At 53.0% G+C, this 25,652-nt stretch overlaps 1 protein-coding gene across 9 annotated transcripts in view; it reads left to right on the top strand.

Annotated features, from left to right (window-relative positions):
* The window catches only part of CLEC16A (C-type lectin domain containing 16A), a 203,171-nt gene that overhangs the window by 81,546 nt on the left and 95,973 nt on the right, over nucleotides 1-25,652 (top strand). For all 9 annotated transcript variants that reach the window (XR_009349328.1, XR_009349329.1, XM_059155105.1 and 6 more), the window contains 6 exons: nucleotides 7,247-7,369; nucleotides 10,381-10,490; nucleotides 11,247-11,291; nucleotides 13,818-13,868; nucleotides 16,732-16,860; nucleotides 24,639-24,759. Coding sequence is in view for 7 of the 9 variants with exons in the window: in XM_059155105.1 (XP_059011088.1) it covers nucleotides 7,247-7,369; nucleotides 10,381-10,490; nucleotides 11,247-11,291; nucleotides 13,818-13,868; nucleotides 16,732-16,860; nucleotides 24,639-24,759 (579 nt within the window). In the remaining 2 variants the exon portion in view is untranslated. The remainder of the gene's footprint in view (nucleotides 1-7,246; nucleotides 7,370-10,380; nucleotides 10,491-11,246; nucleotides 11,292-13,817; nucleotides 13,869-16,731; nucleotides 16,861-24,638; nucleotides 24,760-25,652) is intronic.

Genomic DNA, 25,652 nt, shown 5'->3' with positions numbered 1-25,652 from the left:
TTAATTTGCATTTTCCTAATGACTAATGACACTGACTTGCTTTCTGTATGCCTCATTGGCCATTCTGCATGTTCTCTTTGAGGGGGGAGTATTACTGTAAATCCTTTGCCCAGTTTTCATGGATGGTTCATTTTCTTATTGTTGAGTTTTGCAAGTTTTTTTTTTATATGTTCTGGATACAAATCCTTTATCATTTGAGTATTGCAAAGATTTCCTCCCAGTCTGTGGTTTGTCTTTGCATTTGTTGAGAATATCTTTTGAAAAGCAGACATTTGGAGGCACCTGGGTGGCTCAGTGGGTTAAAGCCTCTGCCTTCGGCTCAGGTCATGATCCCTGGGTCCTGGGATTGAGCCCTGCATCGGGCTCTCTGCTCCGCGGGGAGCCTGCTTCCCTCTCTCTCTTCCTGCTTTTCTGCCTACTTGTGATCTCTCTCTCTGTGTCAAGTAAATAAATAAAATCTTAAAAAAAAAAATTTTTTTTTAATTTCCATGGGATTCCTGTGACACTTTTTATAGCTCTTTTTCTCTCCATTTTTTCTCTCCTGTCCTGGATTGCCCAGTGTCTAGAGGCAGAGACCATGTGTCTCCCGATGGACCCCTGCAGTACCCAGCTCAGCTCCTGGGCCCCGGCCAGCGCTCAGCCAGTGTGTGGACTGGTCACCTCTCAGGCGTGTGGCAGTTCCTCTGGCCACCCTTTATGTTGGCCTGTGCTTGGGGCCTCAGCTGGGAAGGTCCTGCTTTGCAGGAAACAGTGCCAGGCTCGAGAGGGCCAAAGGGCACGTGAGTGAATTCTTTGTCGTTCTGGTGGCTGGTTTTCCTGGGTACCCAGGAGGGAAGTCCTTGCACACCGCAGCTCCTTCATCCAGGGCTGTGTCCCAGAGGGACCAGCCTCCTGAGGTCCTGCGGGGCGAGCCTCCCTTTCTTTCTTGCGGTTGGCCCCCTCCCCCTCCTCTTCCTTCTCTTCCTCCTCAACATCTAAGGCTGTTTCTTCTTGAAAGAGTGGAAGTGTCTAATTGAGGGAATTTAATTCCTTCTTCCATTTCACGCTAGTGCTGCTCATTTATTTACTCACTCAACCTTCTAGCAGAGATTTCTAGAAGCCTCACTTATTTGATGCCAGGCACTGTGGTTAATGTTGAGAACCCAGTGGTGAACCAGACTCACATTTTCAGGGAGGTGAGAGTGGCTGCTGTGGAGGGAGCACGGTGAGAGGGGTGGAAGGTGAAGGCAGCATGGCAGGCGAGCGGGGGCACACGGCGGGGACGCGTGGCGGTCAGGAGCTTTGATCGTATTCTGACACAGCGGGAGCTCTGAAGGTTGTTCAGGCAGGAAAGCATTGTGCAATCTGCGTGGCTTCCGTGTTTACCTTCTTTTGAAAGTGACTGCTTTGTCTGAAATCGCCTTTGGTTCCAGAAGACTGCGTCAATCATGAAGAATTTGTGCTTGAAGTTTCTCAGTTATCCATGTGGGTCCTGCTGCGTGCCAGGCAGCGCGCTCAGCCCAGGGGCCGTGAACTCCAGCCCACTGAGGTTGGGATCGCGGTCCGCTCGTTGGGCGGGTGGGCGGTGTGTGATGGTGGGCAGGCTGTGCTCTGAGAGGTGGGCAGGTTGGCGCCCGTGGGCAGAGAACGGGTGGGCGGTGACGGTGAACTGCATCTCACGGGCTGCGTCAGGGATGCTGAAGGTCGGTGCAGCCGGGAGCCTACTGGACCCGTCTGTGTCCCTTGGACAGGGTACGCCTTGGTTCTGCCAGAAGACAGGCAAGATGGAAAGATAGGGGCAGGTATGGGCAGTGTTGAGGTGGCGAAACCAAAGGGCTTTCTTGTCATCCGAAAGGTATGTGCTGTACACTTACCGCATGCGAGGCACTGCCGTGGCTGCTGGAACAAGCCTCCATCAAGTGTACAAGGAAACGAGACAAAACCGGGTCATGGGCTGGTGGGGTGTGGGGGTGACTAGCTGGCAGCTGGGGACGCTGCCTTGAAGAATGCCATCAGAGCAGGGGTCTGAAGGGTGAGAAGGAGTCCCCTTTGCCAAGATCTGGGGCATGAGTGCTCCAGGCGAAGGGAACAGCATGTGCGAAAGCCATGAGGTGGGAGGGGACTCACTGGTTTGAGGAGCAGACAGCAGGCCAAGCAAAGTGAGGCACTGACCAGGTGATCTGCCCAGATCTCAAGGGGCCTTGAAGGCCATGGAAAGGAATTTAGATTTTATTCCAAGTGCAGTGAGAAACCCTAAAGGGCTTGTTTGTTTGTTTTAAGATTTATTTATTTGTTTGAGAGAGAGCAGTGGGAAAGGGCAGAGGGAGAGAGAAAATCTCAAGCAGACTTCCCGCTCAGCATGGAGCCAGACACGGGGCTTGATCCTAGGACCCTGAGATCATGACCTGAGCTGTAATCAAAAGCTGGGTGCTTAACCAGTTGAGCCATCCTGGCACCCCGGAAACCTGGTGCCCCAAAACCCGGAGACTGAAGTATTTTTAAGTAGAAGAGTGATGTGGTCACAGGGGTATTTTTGAAGAAGCAGTCAGGCTGCTGGATGGACGTTCACGAAGGGGGTGAGGGAGAGAGTTGCAAATGGGAACGTGAGAGGCCCAGGAGGAAGCCGTTGCAGGAGTCCAGGCAAGGGATAATGTGGGTTGAATCAGCATGTTGGCCGTAGAGCCAGCGGAAGCTGGAAGCGTTCATGATTTGTTTTGGCCCTGGAGTCCAGACGAGCTGATGGGTTGGATGTGGCAATAGAGTGAAAGGGGACCCCTGGGCAACTGTGAGGGGCCATGTTCGGAGATGGGGAGACAAGGAGAGGAGTAGGCTGGGGGAGGGGAGCCCTGCTTGGTTCGGATGCGAAAAGGCACCGAGGGAGGAGTTTGGGTGTGGCTGGTGGTGCCATTTCCAGAACCAGCAAGCATGGGCCATGGAGCAGGTTTGGAGAGGAAGCTGGAGACTTCAGGTTTGCCTTCTGGGGGCCCCAGTGCCCGGGGGGCCCCCAAAGGACAGTGCCTGGCATAGAGTCGCTATCTGATTTGGGCTCCAGTTGTCGCCTGTGGGCACAGGTCTGTACTTGGTGGGCGTCTTTGCTTATTCATGGTGGTTGGTCAGTTGGTGTTTTGGTCAGGCAGCAGGCAGTTAGCTGCCCTTAACCTTCAGCCTCTCTTCCCCAGATCCGTACCCTGCAAGCAGGGCCCCTAATGAAATGGTCTCTTTCCGATAGATTTTTCATCATAAGACAATTTTAACATAAAAGCCATGTTAATAAAAACCAAATGTTAGCTCAGGCCTTCCAGTAAATCATAATAGATGAGATGCTGCACCGAAATGAATATCCCACTGTGGAAAGGGTTGACCAGTTGGAGGAAGGCACTCGTTGTGATTCAATTGGGCCACATAATGAATTCTGGTTCATATCTGTAATAGCATATGCAGCCTTCTCTCCTTTGTCAAGTCTGCAGAGGCCTGGCTCAAGGGAGGGGGGTGAGTTCCGCAGCTTTCGTATTCTTAAAAGTTCCCCCACTCCACCCATCATCCTCTTGCCCCATCCATTTATCATTGTTTACCCAAGAGGAATCTCGGGCCTTTTGGGTTTTGTTTTGTTTTGCTGAGAAGTTACTGGAACACAGATGAGAGGTATGGGAAGGGTTGAAAGGTAATAGGATAAAAGGAGGCTTTTGCCATGCAGAGAGCTGGCAAACCACCATTTTGGATTTCAACTGACACATAATCAGAACTAGAAGTACATTGGAAATCAGCCCAACATCTGGTTAGCTTTCGAAATAGTTGGTCTATAGTTTTCCAGAGCTGGCCATGCTTGTGTGACTACAGCCAAGGAGACCTCGTGAGGTCAGAACAAAACACATTTTTTTTTTGCCCATCATTCACCTGGTGCCATTGTGGCCTCTTTAGCTGGTGTGGCTGTCTATGTCTTTTTATGTAGCTTTGGTCTGGGTCTTTTCTACTACTCTCTTGGGTGGGGGCTCCTGCTAAGGAGGCTGAATCCAGAAGTCGAAACTTAGAAGGGAAACTTAGGAACTGGTTCCTGACATCAGGGAGCCACACCCTTCCCTTCTATTTTGGATTCTTTGAATTCATTGGGAGTTCCACTCCCGCCTCCCCCTGAACCCTGTGATCACTGGGTGGAAGCGATGCAGAGGGAGACCCTTTCTGAGTCACTTGGACAGAGCAGGATCTGACCCCAGCGGGAAGGCATTGAGGAAGCATGTGGTCTGCTGGAAGTCGGAGAGTCCTACATGGCATCTTCCCAGGCCATGTGAAGTACATCTGGGTTTCTTTGGAATTTGTCTGTTGCTCAGCACTTAAGGGTTGAAGCAAATAAGACAATATGTTATCCACAGTGTTTATTTCAGTCAGAGGGAAATGGCTAGCAAAGAAACTCAATCAGGCTTGCAACAAAATTCTGCCTTTCAGTGCCTAAAAACCTGTGTGTGTGTGTGTGTGTGTGTGTGTGTGCGCACGTGGGCTGTTTCCCTGGTCACATGCATATTCTTGTCATATCGTGACATTGACCTTGTTCATTAACAAGGCCACTAACTTGTTTGGACCCAGAAGAACGCCTCGAGCTTTTGAATGGCTGCACAGGCCTTGAAAGCCGAGGGCTGGAATAGGATCATTCAGAGTAACAGAGGGGGTTTTCGAGGCTGCAGTGGGAGAGAGTTGGGGGGAGGCACTGAGGCATCTGGCCCAGGAGGAACTTTGGGGAAAGAACAGAGATGCTCAAAGGGTTTTTGTTTTTGTTTTTTAAACAAAGTTTTTCCATGTGTTGCATGGAGTTGACCCTGTTCTCTGTCTCCCTAGTGGCCGGTGGTCAAATCCACTTCACGTAGAATGCGTTGCAATACCAAGTTGGTTTTGGGGAGATAGAGCACCTTGAGGGGTTGGGGGGCAATGCAGACCATTCCAGAGTAGGCATAAGCACAGCCAGATATGCCTATCCTTGTCATGCCCTCCCAGGATCTTGGCAGGTAAGCCTTGCCCGTCCCTTTCCCCCAATGTCTGCCTCATCACTTCCTTCCAGAGCGCCCCATCCCTCACCCTCCCTAAACCCTACCACACTCCTTGCAGAAGTTCCTTGGGCAGCCCGAGGCAAATTCTCACCCATCCTTAGACTCCTACCCGAGCAGCTCATCCCTGAGTCAGCCCCCAAACAGCAGAGCGCCTGGAAGTTAGCTGGATCCTGTCCACCTTTGGAATCCTTCTAATTGTGCTTCCAACTTGCTCTGTGACCTTGCAGATGTGACTTAGCATCTCTGGGCCCTGATTTCTGACTAGAGGAGGAGGTTGCACTGGAAGCCAGTTCTGTGAAGTTCTTCAAGGAAGTGTTTCTGTCCCTCGGGGTCCCCCTGTTCACAGAGAGTGGAGCCCCTAGTTGAAGGTCAAGATAACCTTGGAGTGTTTTTCTTCCTGTTGAGAGATTTTGCCACAGATTTCCTCATTTTTGACAAAGTCTCCGGGAGTCGGGGCAGTCCTAGGAAAGGGACAAAATGTGGAAATTGAAGACGTGGTTCAAGTCTCAGTGTGTCCCGGTCGTGCTGACCACTGCCGCGTTCCTGAGGGAGCCAGCAGCTGGGCCCCTCCCACTGGCCTCATTGAGGGGGGATGAGAGATGGTCCCGCCGAGGAACAGTCTTTCCACAGAACCTCCAACTGACAGCTCCCAAAGGGCCAGAAACAGGAGGACAGAGAGATGTGAGGCTGGTGTTGACATCTCTGGGAAAAGACGCAGCCGCCGAAAAGATTCACTTGGTGTTCTTCTTGCCATTTAATAAACCAGGATGCTTCAGAGCAGGACATGGGAGCATCAAAATGGGATATAGAATCCACAAATTAAATTTTCGCTGCAATCGGATTTTTCGATGAAGCCACGCTGGAGAGGCGCGTGCTCAAGCTCAGCCCAAGCCCTCAGGCCGTCCCTCACCCGTGTCATCTCCTTGGCATGGCTCAGCCTTTGGTTCGGAGCTGGAAGGAATTCAATAAAGCAAGATATATTGTTATGGTTTATGACGTCAATGTGTGTGCGTAGGAGTCACTTAGGATCCAGACAGTCAGCCCTTCAATGCTCTCCTCCACTGTTTTGTCAAGGTTCTAAATGAAGCGTCATCTAGTACTCAAGGGGCCGTATTTCAAGAGTTCCGAGAAGTGCCACCTTCCCCCCTTTTGTAGAATAACAGGAAAAGACGTGCTTTCAGCACAAACAATCCATTCAGCTCTCCAACCTTGGATCCAGTGAAATGTTTGTTTCTGGGAGCGTATTTTTTCCAGAGCCACTTTAGAAGAGAGAGATAAGGGTTTGGGGGAACCCTCACCCCGCACCTGGCCTGCCGAGGTAGCCCGCACAGGCCCTCCTGCCACCCTGGCCCCCAGGTTCTGCTTTAAGGGAGCCGACCCTGAGTTCACAGTCAGACCTGTGTGCACGCCCGTTCTCTTCTGCCCAGCCGCCCGCCCCTGTCTCGGCTTTTGTCTTTGAAAGGCTCTTCGCCTTTACTGGCAGAAAAATGATTCCTTCGCCTCTTTAAGAGAGACCCGCACTATCGGCGTCTTTGTATTTGCTCCTTTCTGTTGCAGGATGTGGCCTGATGGCTTTTTGCCAGCACTGCCCCTTGCCCAGTGCAGCACCTGCCCCTGCCTCTGCGTTCCTCGAGTGGCCGGCCCAGCTCCTTGAGTTGGCTGCCAAGATCTTGAGGTGCAGCTGTTGGGCATGACTGTAACTTCCTTTCCGTCTGGTCTGTTCCTCTCGGTCTGCGTTTCCCCCACTGTGGAGTGCATCTGATCTGGGGGTGGCCCCTGGTGGCACACGGAGCTGGCATGGGACGGCCGGGCAGCCACCGTGCCAAAGTTCCTCCTTTAGTGTCCCTGTTCCGAGCCCCCCTTGTCACCATTTGGGGCCGGCACGTCTTTCCCACCTCTGAAGTACACACCAGTCTCCCCATAGTCACAAAGATGGTCTTGGACGATGACAAGTAGTAGCCAGTCAGTCAAGTCTTTGGCTAAAACATCTTTTTCTTTTGTACAGTGACTGCCAGTGTTGCAGCAGTGCCAAGTCCCCATTTACAAATAGTGACAGAAAATGCATGTTTTAGTATGTGGGTTTAAGTTCCACTCGCGGAGAAGTCTGCCGTAAGCAGGTTCGGGCAGCACCGGTCATGGCGGAGATCCTGGAGCCAGACCTTGGCTTTCGGGATGAGCAGTGTCCTTGATGAGGGGACTCCACTGACAGCCTGCCCCTTTCTGCATTCCAGGCATGGATCCTGAAAAACTCGAGCAAATCCAGCTCCCGGTGCCCGGTGCAGCCGAGAAGACCACCTACAACCATCTCCTGGCCGAGAGACTCATCAGGATCATGAACAACGCGGCCCAGCCAGGTGCCTAGGGCGGGACTGCTCACGGGGGCAGTGGTGGGAGAGGGACCAGGCCCCCGTCCATGCACCAGGAGTCGTAGGTTCCAGACCCGGCCTTTCTGGGAATACAGGCTGGTCTCAGCCACTCCCTGGGCCGTGCCTACCCTGGGCCACCCATACCATCCTGTCCCGCCACATCTTGACCTCAGGGACTCCTCCTCTTTCCCTCGCCGTGAGTGTGTGCAGGACCCTGTCCTTCGTCTCCTTCCACACCTAGCCCTTCTTGGACCAGCGGCGCCCGTGTCCCCAGCCTTTCTCTCACGGTGGCTGAGGCCACATCTGAGCATGAACTAGGCTGAGAGCATGTGTGAGGGAAGGCTGGAAGGTTTGAATCAGGGGCTCTTGATAGTGCAAGACATGCACAGCGTCGAACACTTGTCAGCCCAGGTCTGAGGTTTGGGCTGAGGATCTGCAGCCGGGACAAGGGCTAGAAACAGATGGAAGAGCCTGTATGGCGTTTCTTCACTGGGGACAACTTTGCCCCCCCCCCACCCTAGGGGGACAATTGGCAACATCTGGAGACATTTTTGGTTGTCACAGCTTGAGGAGGTGTGCTCCCGGCATCTCGGGGCCAGGGATGCCGCTGAACATCCTTAGCTCACAGGATGGCCTCCAGTGACAGAGGATCACCTGACCCAAATGACAGCTATGCTGAGCTTGAAAGACCCTGACGGCAACGCCAGTTCTCTGTAGAGGCAGCGAGAGAGGCCACCATGGTGTGAGCGAGGGTACAGAAAGGGGCCTGACGGAGACATGGCCTCGTTGAGAGAGAACCACTGAGTTGCACAGTAGGAACGGTGTGGGGTTGGGCCCAGGTCAGTCTCAGGAGAAGGGCAGGGGTGGGGGTTTTGGTTGAGGCCAGGACTTCAGAAGTCACAAGGAGTGGGCTCCGCCAGGCAGCCAGAAGCCCAGTCTTTGGGGAGAGAGTACAGAGGCTTGGGGAACAGGGTCCATGGACAATGTTTATCGAGTGCCTCCTGCCTGCCAGCCGCTGTGGGCAAATGACCAGGGTACAGGAGGTACAGGACAGTTATGGCTCCTGCCTTCCAGGAGTTGCAGCTGGGGGTGTGTGAAGTCCCAGGGGTCTGGGACTCCATGTGGAGATAGATGCCAGAGCTCACATTGTGGAACACACAGACATATGGGTGGTTCTGGAAGCCACAGCAGAGAATAGAGGACTTCTGGGACCAAGCCCTGGGCCACTGCAAGTGTCCTCAGGTGGCATGGAAGGGGGAGCCAGCACAGGAGACTAAGCCAGGTCCCACATGGAGGAAGAAGGGGCAGCAAGAGAGACAGGTGTGGGCACCTGGTGGGGTCAGTTTTCTACTGAGAGGTCTAGCGCAGGGAGCAGAGCTCATCCCTGAGGATGGTGGCTGAGGGCTATTTGAAGACATGTGGCCCAGTGTGAGGAAAGGCAGTACCTGGCCTGAATGTTAGAGAGGAGCCTCCAGGGTGGGGAGGGACAGCCAGCCCCTTGATGGGGCCAGTTGGGCATGTCCACACCTAGCAGGAGCTTGCAAAGGTCTTGGAAGATTACACTCCCCTTCGCTGGAGGCAGCAGCAGGGGGCTCGTGGCTGGGCCACTGGGGTTCTGCAGAGGGGCAAGCAGGAGTGAGGTTGTGCCCCAGAGAGCTCCAGGTGGGAGGCGGGTGGGCGCAGCACAGAAGCAGTGTTCATGCTGGGCTGAGGGGGCTTAGCTCCGTGGCTGAGACCAAGCAGCCTTTCCCTGCAAGTGATCCCCTTTCTCCTGCTCCCCACCTGACACACGAAGCAGGGAAGGGTGGGGAGGGAGGCGTGCGGTGGTACATCTGCCTTGAGTGTTTCCTAGTTTCCCATCCCAATTGCTGGGGTTTCCAGGACCTTAGGACTGTGGCCTGGAGACGTCTTCCTCTTCCACATTGAGACATCTCCCCAGCAGTGCGTTCAAAGACCCAGGGAGGAGTTTGCCTAAGAGCAAGTTGCCCACCTGTCAGGCAGCCCCAGATGCTTCTAGGAGCAATGCCTAATGTGGGTCTTGGCATTCAGAGCCCCTGAATGCCATTCACCCCCCAGGGTGAGACTTTGGACGCATCACTTCCCCTGCCCAAACTTTAGCCTTTAGAGCACCCATTGTAGTGGGTTTTCCCAGAGACTCCTGGAGGGAGGGTCTTCGACGTGCCCAGCACCGTGCCCGGCTCACAGTAGCACAGCAGGCCCGCTCGTGGCCCCGGCACTGCAGAGGCGGCTCATGCGGACTATCGGGCTGGTGGTCCTGAGGCCCACTTGTGGCCCCGGCACTGCAGAGGCGGCTCATGCGGACTATCGGGCTGGTGGTCCTGAGGCCCGCTCGTGGCCCCGGCACTGCAGAGGTGGCTCATGCGGACTATCGGGCTGGTGGTCCTGAGGCCCGCTCGTGGCCCCGGCACTGTTCCTATCCTGCCCTCAGCCCAGCAGAAGGAGAGTTGGTTTTGCTCAGGGGTCCTGGAGCCTTGTGGAATTGAGCCTTCTTGGTTCTGACTGGCCCCTTTGTCTGTCTCCTCCCCAGTCACTGTGACCGGAGGAAATAGAGCACGCTGACCAGCCTGGGTGATGGGCCCCTCCCTGGGGCAGAGCAAAGGGACCGGCTCCACCCAAAGTGGGGTCGGTGAGTCTCCAAAGGAAAGAGAGGTGTTTGTTCCTAAAAAGGGGAGGGAACCCGGCCAAGGAATGCCACTGCAGATGGCCACTTTCCCAGCCTTCAGGAATAATTAGTAATCCTCCTCTTCCTGCCTCCCCTCCCCTGATAAAGGGAGTGCAGGGAAATATTCGGGGTGGGAGGTATGGATGGAACATTCTATTGTAATTGGGAAGGGGTTGGCGTGTGAGTTCCCTCTGTGGCCCCGCTGGATGTTGAGGGGCCGTCAGCTGACTTGTTAAGCTCAAAGTAGGCAAAGCAAGACACTGTTTCACGGCTTCCCATCAGGCTGTGCGAGGCTGACTCTGCCTTCCCCCTGTAGATGGGAAGATCCGCTTGGCGACGCTGGAGCTGAGCTGCCTGCTCCTAAAGCAGCAAGTGGTGACCAGCATGGGCTGCATCATAAAGGACGTGCACCTGGCCTGCCTAGAGGTGAGGGCCCCGTCCTGTTGCCCAGGTTCCGCGCATGGCCGAGGGAAGGAAGATGCTAGATCTAGATGGGAGCCTCGGTCCTGGGGTCTGCAGCAACCCAGTCATTCCAGTGGAGCAACCCTTCCTCAGAGACTGGCTTGAGGAGCCCTCTTCACTATGGAATTTCTGTAATTTCTGTGACAATTAGTGGCCCTGTATTTGTTAAGCAGAATTTTATTATTTTTCTTTGTGCATTAAAAAAAATCTTACACATATCGAACACATGCATGCTTTTTACGTATTGATGGTTTACTGTGCTAATATCTACACTCATTTTTAGTTTTTATTGTCTTCCCTCTTTTCAGGTTTATTTGAGAGGGATTTATATATTGTATTTATATATTTATATCTTGTATTTATTTAGAGAGTACAAAGGTAGAAAGGAACAGCTATCGTGGACACTTTGGTGTGTGTCTTTCCAGATACGCACACACTGACACATTGTAAGAGTCACCATAGCCCTAGTTTATAACCCACTTCCCCCACCTAACTGGATGTTAATAACTTTCCACGTCACCCCCCCGGGGTCTCCTCTCCTTTGCCCATTTTTATTTTGAGCCCCTCCTCCTTCCCTCCCTTCCTCCGTCTGTGTTACAAACCACTTTATAGATTGAAGGCTATGAGCCCCCCTCTCATCTGCTTGGCATGCACTCAGATTCTGGAATTGGTGACTTCCCCAACTCAGTGGCCTGCCTCACACCTTCCCTCTCTCAACAGGGTGCCCGAGAAGAAAGTGTTCACCTAGTTCGGCATTTTTATAAGGTAAGTGGCCAAGGCGCAGGGGAGGCTAGCTTGGTGTGTGTCACAGACACAGAACTGTCGTATCTAGGCGTGCGCACATACCGATCACAAGTTCGTGGTGCCTTCTTGTACCCGTGCACACTGAGTGAGCACACGCCGGGTCCAACCCCCAAGCAGCAGGCCTGGCACTCTTCGGCCTGTGCTTGTCTTTGCAGAACCCCTTCTGAGCACTCACCCTTAGTCTGTGATAGTTTGCTTATCCAATGATACGTGAAATCGGTTATTGATGAGGCTATACATAAGTTGCAAATTGCATGCATGCACGGGGGTAGATTACTTATGTAAATCAATACATTCGTGAGGTGTCCGTGTTTTTCGTATAAAATAACTTTTGAGTTACTCACACATTCGTGAATTCTACGCATGTGTGTCGTTTACAGACATTTATGCCAGGACGCCTCATACAGGCTTCTAAATCTTCGTCATTGAGTTTAGTGAGATTGTGTAAAGGACCACCATGACTCCGAGTCACCGAGGAATTTGTCGATGTCCTCTTCAGATTCCAGATGGTTAGTTTTGAAACCTCTGGCTGTGAAGGTTTTGTTTTGCTCTATATCCGAAGCGTGATATACTCTTAGGGAAGTGCATCATCTGTCAGCAGGAGATGGGTTAATCCACATTCCCATGGGCCCCATGGCTCCCTGAGATTTTGACCTCTGTGTCTGGTCTCTCCAGGTCCAGTTAGCCGGAGTTTCCCCTCGTCATTTTGCTGACGCTGAGAACCTCCCTGGAGGAGGACACGTGTTGGCGCTGCCATCTTGTTATCATTCAGCCCCTTTCATTATCTCTACAAACTGCCGTGAATCTTAGGCACAGAAGCACCAGACCCGTCTTCTTTGCAGGAAGCTTTTTAAGCTGCTATTATTGTCAGTGTTCGTGGGGAGAAAACGAGGTCTTATCACCTGGAAATCCACCTCGGCAGCCACAGATGACCCCATGCACCTGCCGCGTGGTGGCCACGCCCAGATGAGGGGGGACCACTGTGGGACCCCACACATGGGGGAAGAGATCCTAGGCTCCCGTTAGCAACCTGAGGGGCCTAGCCTCTGAGCGAGAATACAAGACCTCAGCAAAGCCCAGAAGACAGCGGGAGAGCCTCATGGCTGCATTAGTCATCTTTCAGTCTCTTTCCAGGATAACTACTCTTAGTTTGTTCGCTCTACCCCCAGAAAGACAGAGATACATAGGTAGGCATTTTCCCAGAGGATTTATCTTTAGCCTAAGGAGAGCTGTATTTGAATTGTAGCTCTCTTCCCCCTACCCAGGTTGTTCTTTTGTCCTATAAGGGTTATACCCAAAGTAGAATATCTCAGAAGCTTTTGCATCTTCTCAGCGTTGCGATCTCTGTGGTTCTTACATGGTTCTTATTGCCATGCAAGAATATTCAAGTTTGGGCTGCCTGGGTGGCTCAATGGGTTAAGCCTCTGCCTTCAGTTCAGGTTATGATCGGAGGGTCCTGGGATCGAGTCCCGCATCAGGCTCTCTGCTAGGCAGGGAGCCTGCTTCCTCCTCTCTCTATTTCTCTCTCTCTCTCTCTCTCTCTCTCTCTGCTTGCCTCTCTGCCTACTTGTGATCTCTCTCTGTCAAATAAATAAAATCTTAAAAAAAAAAAAAAGAATATTCAAGTTTATCTGTAGTTCTGACAATTATAGAGAGAGAATTAGATTCAGGACTCAGGAGAGAGGACAGTTTGAATAGCTATGGTGCCTTCAACTGCATCTCTCCCTCCCCCTCCTGGGCTGTGCTCCATCCAGGGGTGACCATAGTGACCACGAGTGCTAGCATTTACCAGCCCCGACCCAGGGGCAGGCTCTGCAGCCAGCACTTCACTCGGGCAAACCCTCACATCCTCACAGTGACCCGCATAGATGTGGGCTGTCATTCCAGTCTTGCAGCGAACCAGAGGGGGGTTTTGAGAGGGAGAGCTGCAACTGGGCCCCTGGTTTGTGAGTCTCCGAGCCAGAGTCTTACCCACCGCAGCCCTGCAGAGCCGTGGGGCCTCACGGGTGTGCCTCAGAAACGACCAGGGTGAGCTGTGTACTTGCAGCATTAAGTATGCTTCGTTACACGCCGCCTTTCTGAGGTGGGAGCCCCACGGATTTAACGTGGCCCCTGAATCAGGCTTCTCATTTCTCCACCTGTTCTCAACACGCAGATGATGGAGAAACACTCGTAACTTCACCCACTTTTGTAGTTTCATTACGTATGGTGTTCTTTTTGTTGTTCTAATTCACTGCCTTGACAGAAGGACTCTAACTCTACATGCTTGAAAAAGAAAAGAGAGAAATGTTGAGCAGTGCCATATGATATTTGGGCTTTCGTTTGAGCGTGTGTGTTGGTGTTCGTGTGTGTGTCGTCCTTCCTGGCGATTCACGAGAATCACTATTGAGAAGCAGATGGCCCCAACAGCCGTGAGCTGGGGTTTGTAATACTTTGGTGTGTACGGAAAGAAATATGCATCATCTCTCTCCCTTCCTCTCTTTTTAGGGAGAAGAAATTTTCTTGGACATGTTTGAAGATGAGTACAGGAGCATGACAGTAAGTGAGGGGCTGGGACGCACATGGGGGCCCACGCACTCGTCCTGCGGAACTGGGAGAACACCGTCTAACTGGGGCCTTTCCGGCCGAGATTGGTGGGGAGGTGAATCAGAAGCGGTGCCTTTTGATCCCCACCACTGGTGAAATTTCACATGGTCCCCCACTCCCCCTCTGTGGGCTGTGCCAGAGATGGGTTGGGAAGATTCCCTTTGATACGAATCAGGAGTGTAGAGCACATTGGATGTGTTCATTCTTTTACTGCTCCTGTCGCCCCAATCAGGAGGCAAGAATCAGAGAGGTTGAGTGAGGCCCCACATCTGCCCAGCCAGTGAGGTGCAGAGTCAGGATTCCAAAGCCCAGCAGTTCACCTCCAGTGCCCTTTGCCGTGCCTCCAGAATGTTTTAGCGTGTTGCTTGTCCTTGAGTCCACAGCACCGGCTCAGCATCAGCCCTATCTCCTCCATCCATCAGGCACAGTCATGGGAAAGAATCAGTTCCAAAGATGACAGCTTTCTCCATTTTGTTCATTTCCATGCATCCCTGTCATCTGACCCTTAGTTGGCACTCAGTAAATAGAGGATAAATGTCCTTTTCGTGGACATTGCTCATCAAAGAGGGGAGTGATTCAAGAAGTTTGTAGTAAACCTAAGTGTCATGAAGACAAAAGCGCTTGCTCTAAGTGGCTCCGGGCTCCCAAGCTCATCTCACCGGGTGTGGACTGCTGGGCCCTAACCACGTCCTCGCTCTCGGCACTTCCAAGGCCTCTGCAGAGCCTGTTCCAGGGAAGACGTCAGTTGGCATAGATCATCTCCAGAAATACCACAGTAGTGCCCAAGGCCTGCTCTGGTGGTGTACGGGCCGCTCAGGCGTGCCTCTCACCTGGAGATGGCCACTGATCCCCCTTATTCCCCCAGCCCCTGGGAGAGTGTGTCCGTCTTCTACTCTTTGGACCAGTCGCTAGAGGGGAGTGGATTCGGGGGTTAACTGCTGTGGTGCTTGTCCCTGGGACGTCCTGTTCTGCAGCACAGTTCTCCATAGTTCGGTTTCCTGTTGGAAACATAAGGCTCGTATGTCACTTGACGATGTGGAAAAGCTCGGGCTCCTAAACCTCTGCTCAGTATCTGCCTTTTTTAAAAATGGATTTATTTGAGAGCAAGAGAGTGTACACTCAGTGTGCAATCAGGGCGAAGGGCAGAGAGGGAGGGGCAAAGGGAGAGGGAGGGAGTCTCAAGCCGACTCTGACCCAGGGCTGGATCCCACAACCGTAAGATCACGATCTGAGCCCAAACCACGAGTCTGACACTTAACTGACTGAGCCACCGAGGCGCCCCTCTGCTGTTGCTACTTACTAACTGCCTGACCTCCGTGGGTTGCTTACGTTCTCAGTGTTCATTTTTCCGGGATGTGAGATGGGTCCCGCACCCGCGCCTGGGCTCTGGTGCCCAGGAGATGCCCCCCGGAGAGTGTATGCACTACTCATATCGGCTTCCTCTCCCTCCCGCCATAGGCGGCTTCCAGGTTGTGGGGGGGCTGCTCGGGAGCGGCGGGCAGGCTGGAAGGCACTGCCGAAAGGTGATGCCAAGGGTGGCCCCCGATGTAGCTCAGGGCTCCACCACCCAGCCCTGGGGTAAAGGGATTTGGGGTGGGGCACCCCAGGCTTTGCAGGAGATCTGCTTACAGAGGCCACAAGAAAAAGGCAGGCAGCATGCAGTAAGTGTCTCCTCGGCTCCCTAGCCCAGACAGCGGGGCCCTCATCACAACTGTCCTGGGTAGTCAGTCAGCTGTATGTAGGGTGTGGTAACGATGGAAGCCCACTTTCTGAAAAACAAAACAAAAAACAAAACTCAAAAGGACACACAAAAAAGCATGGAATGCTTGAAGGAGTAAAGTTAGTTCTTTAGGAAATTTACCTTGGGAAATGTCATTCCTTTATGATGTCAGGGAAATGAAGTGTCCATGTCCCAAAACACGTGGATATTCACTCTCTGTATTGATGCAGCAGAGTTCCAGAGTTCCAGGAGGGGAGATGTTGTTACCAAATATCATAGTAATCAGAGAAGACTTCCTGGAGGTGGTATGGAAGCAGGCAGACAGTTCTGTTCCCATGTGGCCCAGAGGCTGTGGGCTGATACCCTTCCTCTGAGCTCACTGACCCCTCTGTAATAAGGAACAGCATCAGCAAGCAGCGCTGTCCAGCAGGAAGTGAGACCTGCTGGCACCTGGCACTTAGTAGATGCTCAATAAGTGGCTCTGTCGTATGATCCCAGGTAAAGACAACAAGGCAGGGAAGGGGGATGGTGGTCATGTGGCAGGAGTCAGTTCTGGAGCAGGGCAGGCCTGGGTCTGTGTCTTAGTTCTGCCGCCCACCAGCTGAGTCACTGTTTTCCCATGAGCAGATCGGGAAACATCCCTTGCGGAGTCCTTGGGCGAATTAAGTAGGATCATGCAGACAAAGCCTGCAGTTCGCCGCCTGCCCGCAGTCCGTAGTCCACGATAACTGGGGGCTGCCATCACTACGTCTGCTTTCGTCATCCTTGACAGCACAGAGAGGGAGGCGGGTTGCGATCAGGGCCCCGCTCCTGGCCGGGTGTGGGGGAATGAGCCGGTGGGAGACCACAGCTTTTCACAGCACAGAGGCAGCTTCTCGGGAGTGTCTGAGCTGCCACTCAAGGGAAGGAAAAAATCCGTGTCTTGGGAAACAAAGGCTTATGTCTCACACTCCGGGCTGCCTTGAGACCTCACGCCAGCCTTCTCGTGGGCTCGCTTTATTCACTTGCCGTGCGCGGTGCAGGCGAGCGGCCTGGGTAACCTGCTCCGTCCTCTTCCTCCCTTTGGTGAGGTTTCCTTTGACGTCTCTCTTCTAGATGAAGCCCATGAACGTGGAGTATCTCATGATGGACGCCTCCATCCTCCTGCCCCCCACGGGCACGCCACTGACTGGCATCGACTTTGTGAAGCGGCTGCCATGTGGGGACGTGGAGAAGACCCGGCGGGTGAGTAAGCGCAGGCGGGACCCACCTCTCCTGGGCCGCCATCTGACCAGGTCAAGAGCCTGTCTTTCAACCCACTGTGGGACAGGGGCGGACGATACCACCCTGCACCAGCGTCCCACCACTGGGAGGAACTTCCCAAGGTGAGCTGCCCTTGGCCAAAGCAGAATTGAGATTCCCCTGTGTGAGGGCCAGGGAGGCTGCCTTGGCTGGTGCAGAGCAGAGCCCCAGCCCCCAGCTCTGGGGGCCCGCCTCTGAGTCTGGAACAGGCGAGGGCAGGGGAGGCCTTGGTGTGAAACTCCCTCCCAGAGGGGCTCGGGACCCCCAGAGACGGTGCCACAGCACCATGGTAAGATATCTGAGGGCTCTGGGGGTGAGGCACACGCACTTGAGACCGTGACTCTAGCCAGCTTGCTCCCCTGTGTGAAAAGCAGACGAGTTCTTAGAACCCTGTGGGAGTGCGCGTCCCTTATCAGCACCGTTTTTCTGAAGCTGGCTGGCGGGCTGTTCACGGTATTTTATCTCTCGTGTAAGATCAGTTTCTTTCTTAGAAAGCACCATCACCTCTTCCTAGAAAATCATTCCCTGGAGACATGAATGGATGCATTAGATGAGTTCCTTGCCCTCTGCTGCTCAGCTAATCCCCATCTGACCAGAGCGGCTGAGGTGTTAATTTGGGGATTTTGAGAAGCAGGAGGGACCTGCTGGACTGGCCTCCAACAGGAGGATTCCGTGGTCTTCCTCCACCTGGGCGGTGATTTTGCCTCGGAGGCCTCGGAGCGGGAGGGGACTGCAGAGGAAAGCCGACCTGTGTGTGTTAGTCACTGAACATTGTCTTCTCTCTGACCAAAGCCACAGACCTCATGGCAGGACCCACCCCGTCTGAGCCAGTGACACCCTCCTTCCTCAGGCTCCCTGGCAGCCCTGCAGGCCCCATGGCCGGGCCCACGAGTGTGTTTGTGGGTGGCACTGTTTGCACTGGGCATCATGGCATCAGACAGTACCTTAGGACCGGTTCTGACAAACACAGGTTATGCTGGCAACTTGTTCACAGGCGGGTATGCTCACCCTTTGGTTGGCCTCAGAGATGTTCCCTGGCGAGGCTAGCACAGAGGTCCTGTCCCCGAGGCCCACCTTGTCCCCTGAACCAGAGGTCCGGAAGGCTCTGGGTGGTGAGAGCTGCTGTTCTGGGTTGCACTCTGCCTTCTTTTTTGGTCTCCGGGGCCCCAGTTGCTCAACACTTAGATGAGCTCATGTTTGATATCACATGTGTCGTTCATACCAGTTCTTTGTCTGACCCTCCTCATGGAATTCTGCCACCGTTCTAGGAAGTTGGCATCATAGGAACCTATCTTGCAGAGGAAGAAACTGAGGCATGATGAGATCAAATGATTTGCTCACGGTCCCCCACCTAATAAGTAGCAGAGCCAGGACTCCGTGCAGGCAGCGTGGCCTCCAGAGCCCACACTCTTAGCCGCTCTGACCTGCTTCTTCCCACTGCTCCCTTCATTGTATCTATTAGCCCTACTTGGTGCTGGACACCAGGGACATAACATACACTGCCTCAGTCCTCAAGGAGTCCACGTGCAGGGCAAGGGAGGGAGGGTGTTGCCAGTCTGTGTGGCTGAGGCTGTTGCTAAAGGAACATGAGGTCAAGCCCCTCATCCTCCCTGGGGAGGGGGGCAGAACAGGCAACAGCAGGATCGGTTGGGCAGCGGGGAGGCAAAGGCCCAGACGGATGTGGCTCATTCCGGCTCCCCTAGGGAGGGGACATGGCTGGAGCCCAGAGTGAGGGAGGCTTTTTGAGAAGTGATGAGGCTGGAGGGGGCCAGGCTCCCGGGCCTTAGAGCCCACGGAGGACCTTGGTCTTGTTAGCTGATCCCGACATCAGGCCCTGCTGGCTTGGGGTGGACGGTCCTGATCCACAGGAGAGGATGGGAGAAATTCAAGGCTAAGGCATATGGCAGAGGGAGGGTCGCTTGGGCTCTGGGGCTCCTTTTCCCATCTCAAAGCAGCACATACCTGCCTTGCCAGAGTCAGTGTGGAGACTCAGTGAAAGGCAGGGCACAGAGGCTAATAGTAGTTCTCAAGGGTAGGGGTTCCCTTCATCCCTTTGGCCCTGACATCTCACTTGGTTGTAAGTTCCCAGGGCTGTGCCGCCCACCTCTCTGCCTGAAACACAGGCCGAGAGCCCTTGGGCTTCCCTGGGGTCTCTTGTTCAGCCTTTGTTTGTCCTACGAGTTTATACAATCAACCCTCAAGTCTCAGGGTCCCTGGGTTTAGAGCCAGAGAGAAGGTGGCAGGATTTATAAAACGGCCCTGACCATCTCAAAGTGAAGCCATCTACCTGAGAGAAACTTCCCTTTGCTTCTGAAGGAAGATTTCGGCCACTCACCTCAGTCCGGTTCCTGTTCCAAGGCAGCTGTCTAGAATCATCCAGAAGCTTAGCTCCTGTGTCCCTTTCAAACACAGAACACAGCAGTGTGCTTTGAATTTGAGCTGAAGGAAGTGTATGGTTTAGCAAGCAATTGAGGGCTTATGTGGTTTGTTTCAAGTTCTTTGCTTTCATCCAAAGAACATTCCATTTCATCTTTTTGGATTCAAAGGTTTTCTTCTTTTTCTTTTTTTTTCCCCACCAAGCAGACTTTTAACTTTCAGGAGGCTGACACTTTTCAGAAATCCCACCTTTTATTTTCTTTAAGGGCTTATTAAAGAAGTTCAAACACCCCTTACTAATGCATCATTTCTAACTTGTAAAATATCCTCCATTCAATCACCAGAGAGCCCCTGGATGCCTACTAGATGCTAGATGCTGGGCCTGAGGGTGCAGAAATGAACAGGGCTGAGGGGTCAGTGAGTGCCGAGTCCCTGAGACGCAGAAGAATGTAGCAAGTTCAAGGAGCAGGGTGACAAGTGAGTGGAGGGGACAGGAGAGGAAGATGATCAGGCCTTGCAGGCCACAGGGGGGCAACTGACACCAAAAGTCATGACATCCCTCCTGCATTTTGCAATTTATTCTCTTCCTTCTTTCATTTGATGTATTTGTTGAGTGGCTGTCTAGGAGCCAGGCACTGTGCAGAATGCAAGAATAGACTGTGAACAAATAATATAAAATAATACCCAAATGGCAAGAGTGCCCCTGAGCCATGCTAGCTGCTAAGGGGAGTTCACATTGAAACGAAGGTCATGGGAACTGCTGGCATCTGATGAGAACATGGAAACAGAAATGGGGATGTGGCTCGACCTATCCCAGGGGCAGCTGAGAGAAGCAGTTAAGAAAAAGCCCAGGCTGGTGGGACCAGCCAAGGTTCAATGCCAGCTCTAGCTTTGTGCCTTTGAGCAAGTTGCTTACCTTCCCTGAGCCTCAAGTCCTCATGTGTCTGATCTCTTAGCTCCTGCCCAAAGTAGACAAGAAAGAGGGCTGTAAGGTGCCCGGCAGGCCCGAAGAGTTTAGGAAATGTTGGTTAAACAGGGGTAGAGTGGTCTAGTGTCCCAGGAGGGAAAGAAAGAGAGTTTTTAGCCATCTATTGAAGTTCTAGGGTAGAGAAGAGTTAGGGAGAGAAATTTCTGGTGAATCTCAAAATCTGAATGTAAGCCACCGGCCATCTTTCTGTGGTAATCTTGGAAGCCATTATGAAATAGAGTCACGTGAAGCTTTATTTGTCCCTGACTTCTGTTCCTTGTTCCCATGTAAAACCACCAACAGTTTTGGTGTTGATCGCTCTTGCCCGCGAGGAAATAGGATCTATTTCTTTATTCTTTGGCTGTGTGTTTCACATTAAAGAACATCTCACAGGGTTTCGAAAGTAGAAGGAAAGAACTTCCCGTGATTTCATCATCCTAAACAAACAAGGCCTCGTCGCTTTTCGGGTCTCCTCCCTGTCTTTGTTCAATCATGTCTTCTCATGGTGGCAGGAAGAGTGTCGTGGTCTTCCTTCCAGCCTTTCCTTTCCTCTCTCCCTTGTACAACGAGAAGCTTTCCGTGCTGGGACGCAGTTTTAATTCAAGTCACATTTCTTACTGTAAGAAAGTTTATCTGGCGACTTCTGCCGTGACTTACTCAGGCATTTTCCTGCTGCTAGACATTCTGGTGCTCTCAGGATTCATTATTTTCAACTAAACTGTCGTGAGCAGGCTTCACGAACACAGGGTTTCTTTCTTTTGGCTTAATTCTTTCGGAAAAGTTCCCAGAAGTAGAATTTCTGGTTCGGGGGCATGAACATTTTCTGCGTGACGCTCTCCATATTGCCAAAGGGGTTTTCACAGCGGGCTGGGCCCAGGTGACCCTGCTTCGGCACCCACTTAGGAGTGACTGGTTTCTCACAGCCACTTCCGCAGCCTGGTGGGCTCCTCATCCGGGTGACAGCTGCCCGAACTCCGTGGCTTACAAATGGGACAAGGGAAGCAGAGAGAGGGCTGGACCTGAGTGCTTAATCCAGGGCTGCCCTAGGGTTCTGTGGGCGCACCTCCGGGGAGGCCCCGAGATCAGGGCCGGTGGGTAGCCCATTCCCAGAACTCAAGCCCAGGCGCAGGGAATTCACGTGATTTACTCGCATGGTCTGACCCTGAGGCTGTCCCCCCCACCTAGGGGGCTCCTTCCCTACCACACAGCTGCAGGGCTTGCTCCCAGGTACCTTGGAGCACAGGGGATGAGCATTTTGATTATATCCGAGCATGCTCAGCTGTCACCCCTTTCCAAAACTAATGTGCGCATCCAGAGTCCGTCTTCCTGGCATTGTGGGGAAGCATCAGAAAGAGCAATAATTCCTTCTTCCATTTTAATACTTTTTAAAGTGCATGTTTATTTGGCAGAGTAAAGAGCAGCGCTCAATAAAAGCCTGGGTCCCAAGCCTTAAATCTTTTGAAGGCAAAGGCATATGGCTGGAAGAACAGACTTTGGAGTCCGGTTATTAGCTGAGTCACCGTGGGCAGGCTGCCTTACATCCCCAGCTTTTGGTTTCCAGTCTGTACAATGGGAACCACAGAGGGTCATTAAAACGCTTTAGGGAGATGACACGGTCCAGCCCTGCCAATCCCTGGCAGGCCTTGGGTAGGCAGGGATGGGGTGCTTATGGTTTAGGGGGCTGTGCGATGGATTTGAGGACCCTCATCCTGTTGTTTAATCTCTCTTTTGTGAATTCTCAAAGTTGTGGGGCTGGTCAGTGTCTTCCATATTCTTCAGATTTTTATTGTTGTATTGTTGTTGTTATTATTATTATTATTTTGTATTTCTACAAATATCTTTCATGTGTTGCTTCCAGAACAAAAGCTATGTTTTACCAAAAAGGTCTAAATTAGGAGCCAAATTCTGAACTCCTTTTCTTTTTTTTTTTTTTTTTTTTTTAAGATTTTAAAAATTTATTCAACAGAGAGTAGGCAGAGAGAGAGGGGGAAGCAGGCTCCCTGCCGAGCAGAGAGCCACTGTGGGGCTCAATCCCAGGACCCTGAGACTATGACCTGAGCCGAAGGCAGAGGCTTAACCCACTGAGCCACCCAAGCACCCCTGAATTCCTTTCCTGTTGGAGGTTTCTGGTTCTCAGAGTGATGGTGTGCAGAAAGCCACACATGTTTCTCCTTTTCTCACCCCCTACCAAGGGTCCTGCTTGATTTCCTTGCCTTTAGAACCTTTGAGAGGAGTGGATTTTTGACACTGAAATGAACCATTCCCTCTGTTTGGACCTGACCAGTGGGCCTTTCCTCCTCGCATCCAAGGCCATGACTTCTTCCTTGAGAGCTCAGATGGCCATATATTCAAGCCGCCCCCTGCATCTCAGGCTTCCTGCAGTCAGGCTGGTGCAGGCATGGGGGTGTTGTGTGCTTGGTTAAGGGGCACATGCATCAGATACCGCTGCTTCCAAGCCCAGCGAAGGCAGCCCCAGCCACATGGACCTGGATGGCTCTGCCCCTCCCGGCTCTGTTTCTTACCATATAGCAGTTCCCTCTTGCAGTAAGGTGCTCCCGGTGCCTGGCACACTCTGGGCGCATAATAAATAGAAGCGGTTTCGATTTTTAAAAAATGGAACGGCACTTCTTTTTCTTTTGATTGTTGCAGATGTCTTAGGAAGGCTGTACTGTAAAAAACTAAGGACAATTAGATCAGTGCTAATCCCCCCCACCGCTCCGCCCCCCACATCATTATACTACAAAGGCTTATCTTTCCCTAGTGCTTCTGGTGGACTGAGAGGAACACGGGGCCTCAGGATACATCCAGGAGGTAGAATCGTGTTCTTCCAGTTTTCTCCATTAGGAGAGGGAGGCGTTGGCTCAGGTCTCCTGACAGTTCCAGGCCAAGACTGGATTTGGGTTTAAATGTCCTGGTGGGCATCCTTGTTGCCTGGGTCAGCAGGAGCCTGTGCAAGGCCTGTCCCCCGCTTTGTTTTGGGAGGCACCTTGTCCTAGGAAGGGCAGCCTCCCCTCTCCGTGTGCCAGGCCTGTAGCCTTGGAACTATAAACAGGAAGACCAGAAGTGGGCTGGAACTCATCGTTGTGTGGCTCACCAGTGGCGACAGTGGTTTGTCCCCATGCCCTCCCCCGTGCCCAGCTAGTGGGTGGCTGGAGGAAAAGATGGTTGCCCACATGCTGGGGGCTCCCCACTTCCCCCAGCATTCTCTCAGAGTCTCCTAGCAGCCCTGCGGGGCAGGGACTGCCGCCCCCATTTCACAGATGTGGAAATCGAAGCTCACGGAGGTCAGGGGCCTTGCCCAGCAAGTCCAACACAGAGCTCACGTGGCCGACTCCCGGGCTGCTTCCCTCAGGCTCATGCAGAAGCTAGGCCCATCAGCTGTGTGGCAGGGCAAGTGGCATGGAGGTGGCCTCTCCGAAAGGCTGCACCTCACTTCCCAGTCTGTCGTCGGTGGGCAACTCAGCCCCAATCTAGGACCCAGGGGTGGGATGCTCTCAGAGCATGCTGGGTCCGGGGTAAAAGCTGTTTTCTACACCAACTTCTTTGGGTCTGGGCCTGGGAATTCTGCTTTTTTCCTGCTCTCTGGGAATGTCCAATGGCCATACTGGATGCCACCCAGGCATCTCTTCCACGGGCCGGGAATCCCTGTGCTGACGGAGCTGACTCTGCCTCCAGAAAGCTGGCTGGGCAGTCTGAGGGGCACTTGGAGCACTGAAGTCACGGCACACCAGCCAGGCTCCAGGGCTGCTGTCCCATCCACAGCCTACTCGCTGTGGTAAGGCCCAGGGGCTAAGACTGTGCTGCAAACGCCCTCACTCAGGGAGGGGCAGGGGTAGGATTTTCATGGAGTCTGGCTGGCTCTGAGTCATACGAGCATCTTACCCTCTTCGGCCTTCCCTACCCCCGCATTCACTAGGCGGGACATTGGAACACTAGTACTTGTGTTTTGGATTTCCATATTCTGTGCCTGTTTACTTGGAAGAAAGAGTTCTGGTTCTAGTCCCCCCAGATGTGTGGCCTGGGGCAGTTCAATGTGCCTCCTGGGGTCCCAGTGCATTGTCCGCAAAATGGGGCTGCCTGCTAAACAGGGGTGTCATGAAGGTCACATGGCACTAGGAGAGAGCTCCTGGAAGAAGGACAGGTGCTCAGCTGAAGTCAAGTGGTCCAGACCTGTGCAGAACTAAAAACTGCCTGTACCCTTCGATTATTTGTTTATTTACCTTGCTGCGGAAACACCAGGGCCGTGATACTGGGACAAGTGGACTTTGTTTGGTTTTGTTTGTATAAATCAAGAGTTCCTGTGTGATTTCTGCACACAGAGTGCTTCCCCTGAATAACTACAGTTTCCTTCTCCTCTGCTCCTGAACTGTCCACGCAGGCCATTCGGGTGTTCTTCATGCTCCGCTCCCTGTCGCTGCAGCTGCGAGGGGAGCCCGAGACCCAGTTGCCCCTGACGCGGGAGGAGGACCTGATCAAAACGGATGACGTGCTAGATCTGAGTGAGTCCCTCGCGGGGGATGGACGGGTAGGGGCAGGGAGGGATGCGTTCGCTGCCGCACTGGCTCTGGTGTCACGGGGAAGGTCGGGGTGTGACCTGTATTTGCTTCCGCCGTTGATCTGTCACCAAAAACTAACAGAGTGTGCACGTCCTGTCAGATTCAAAGAAGGGCCCTTGTTCCTGGGCCCCTGGCAGTCCATCTGCGGGCTCTGCTTACCAGAGCCCAGGTGGAGCTGTGTGGGGGGAGGGGGAGTCGTCCCTGCCCTCCACATAACCGGAGCGTGATTGGTTTGTGTAGTAAGGGGTCTCTGCTGGATTCTAGTGATGCAAGGCCTCTGCTGCGGAAAAGGGGAGAACTTGCAGAAGTGCAAATCACCAGCCTGGAGGTGAGGCGGAGTTGGGGAGGCTGGAGAAGTGTGTGCTCAGCCTGCAGCTGTGGGCTTCGTCCCTAACCACACAGTGCGCCATACTCTCCTCAGCAGCTTGAGCATGAGGCTGTGATTAAAAGTGCCAGTGGGCCAAAGCCCGGTCGAGCCCCTGTAATCCGCCTCACATGCATACCACTCTTGCTTTCCTCCATTTGCTGAAGGGCAGGTGCACATGGATGGTCAAGGTGGTTTTCTCTTTCTTAGAGGCATTGTGATATGGTAGGATTCTTTGGTTATAAGTGACAGAAATCCCAACTTGGGTGAGCTTAGGGAAAAAGAAAGGGGAACTGGCTGGTGTCACTGAAAAGTCCAGGAGTATGTCTGCCTTCAGGCATAGCTGGATCTAGGTGCTCAAGCAGCATCATCAGGAAGCTGCCACCCTGTCTCATTTCGGCTTCCCTTTGTTCCGGCTTCCATCTTTGGGAGGGCTCTCACCAGGTGGCAACAAGGTGGCCATCTGCAGTTC

Source organism: Mustela lutreola, chromosome 17, assembly GCF_030435805.1.
Source record: "Mustela lutreola isolate mMusLut2 chromosome 17, mMusLut2.pri, whole genome shotgun sequence".
Lineage (NCBI taxonomy): Eukaryota > Metazoa > Chordata > Mammalia > Carnivora > Mustelidae > Mustela > Mustela lutreola.
The sequence above is the reverse complement of the archived record's forward strand: the minus strand, read 5'-3'. Positions and strand labels throughout refer to the sequence as shown.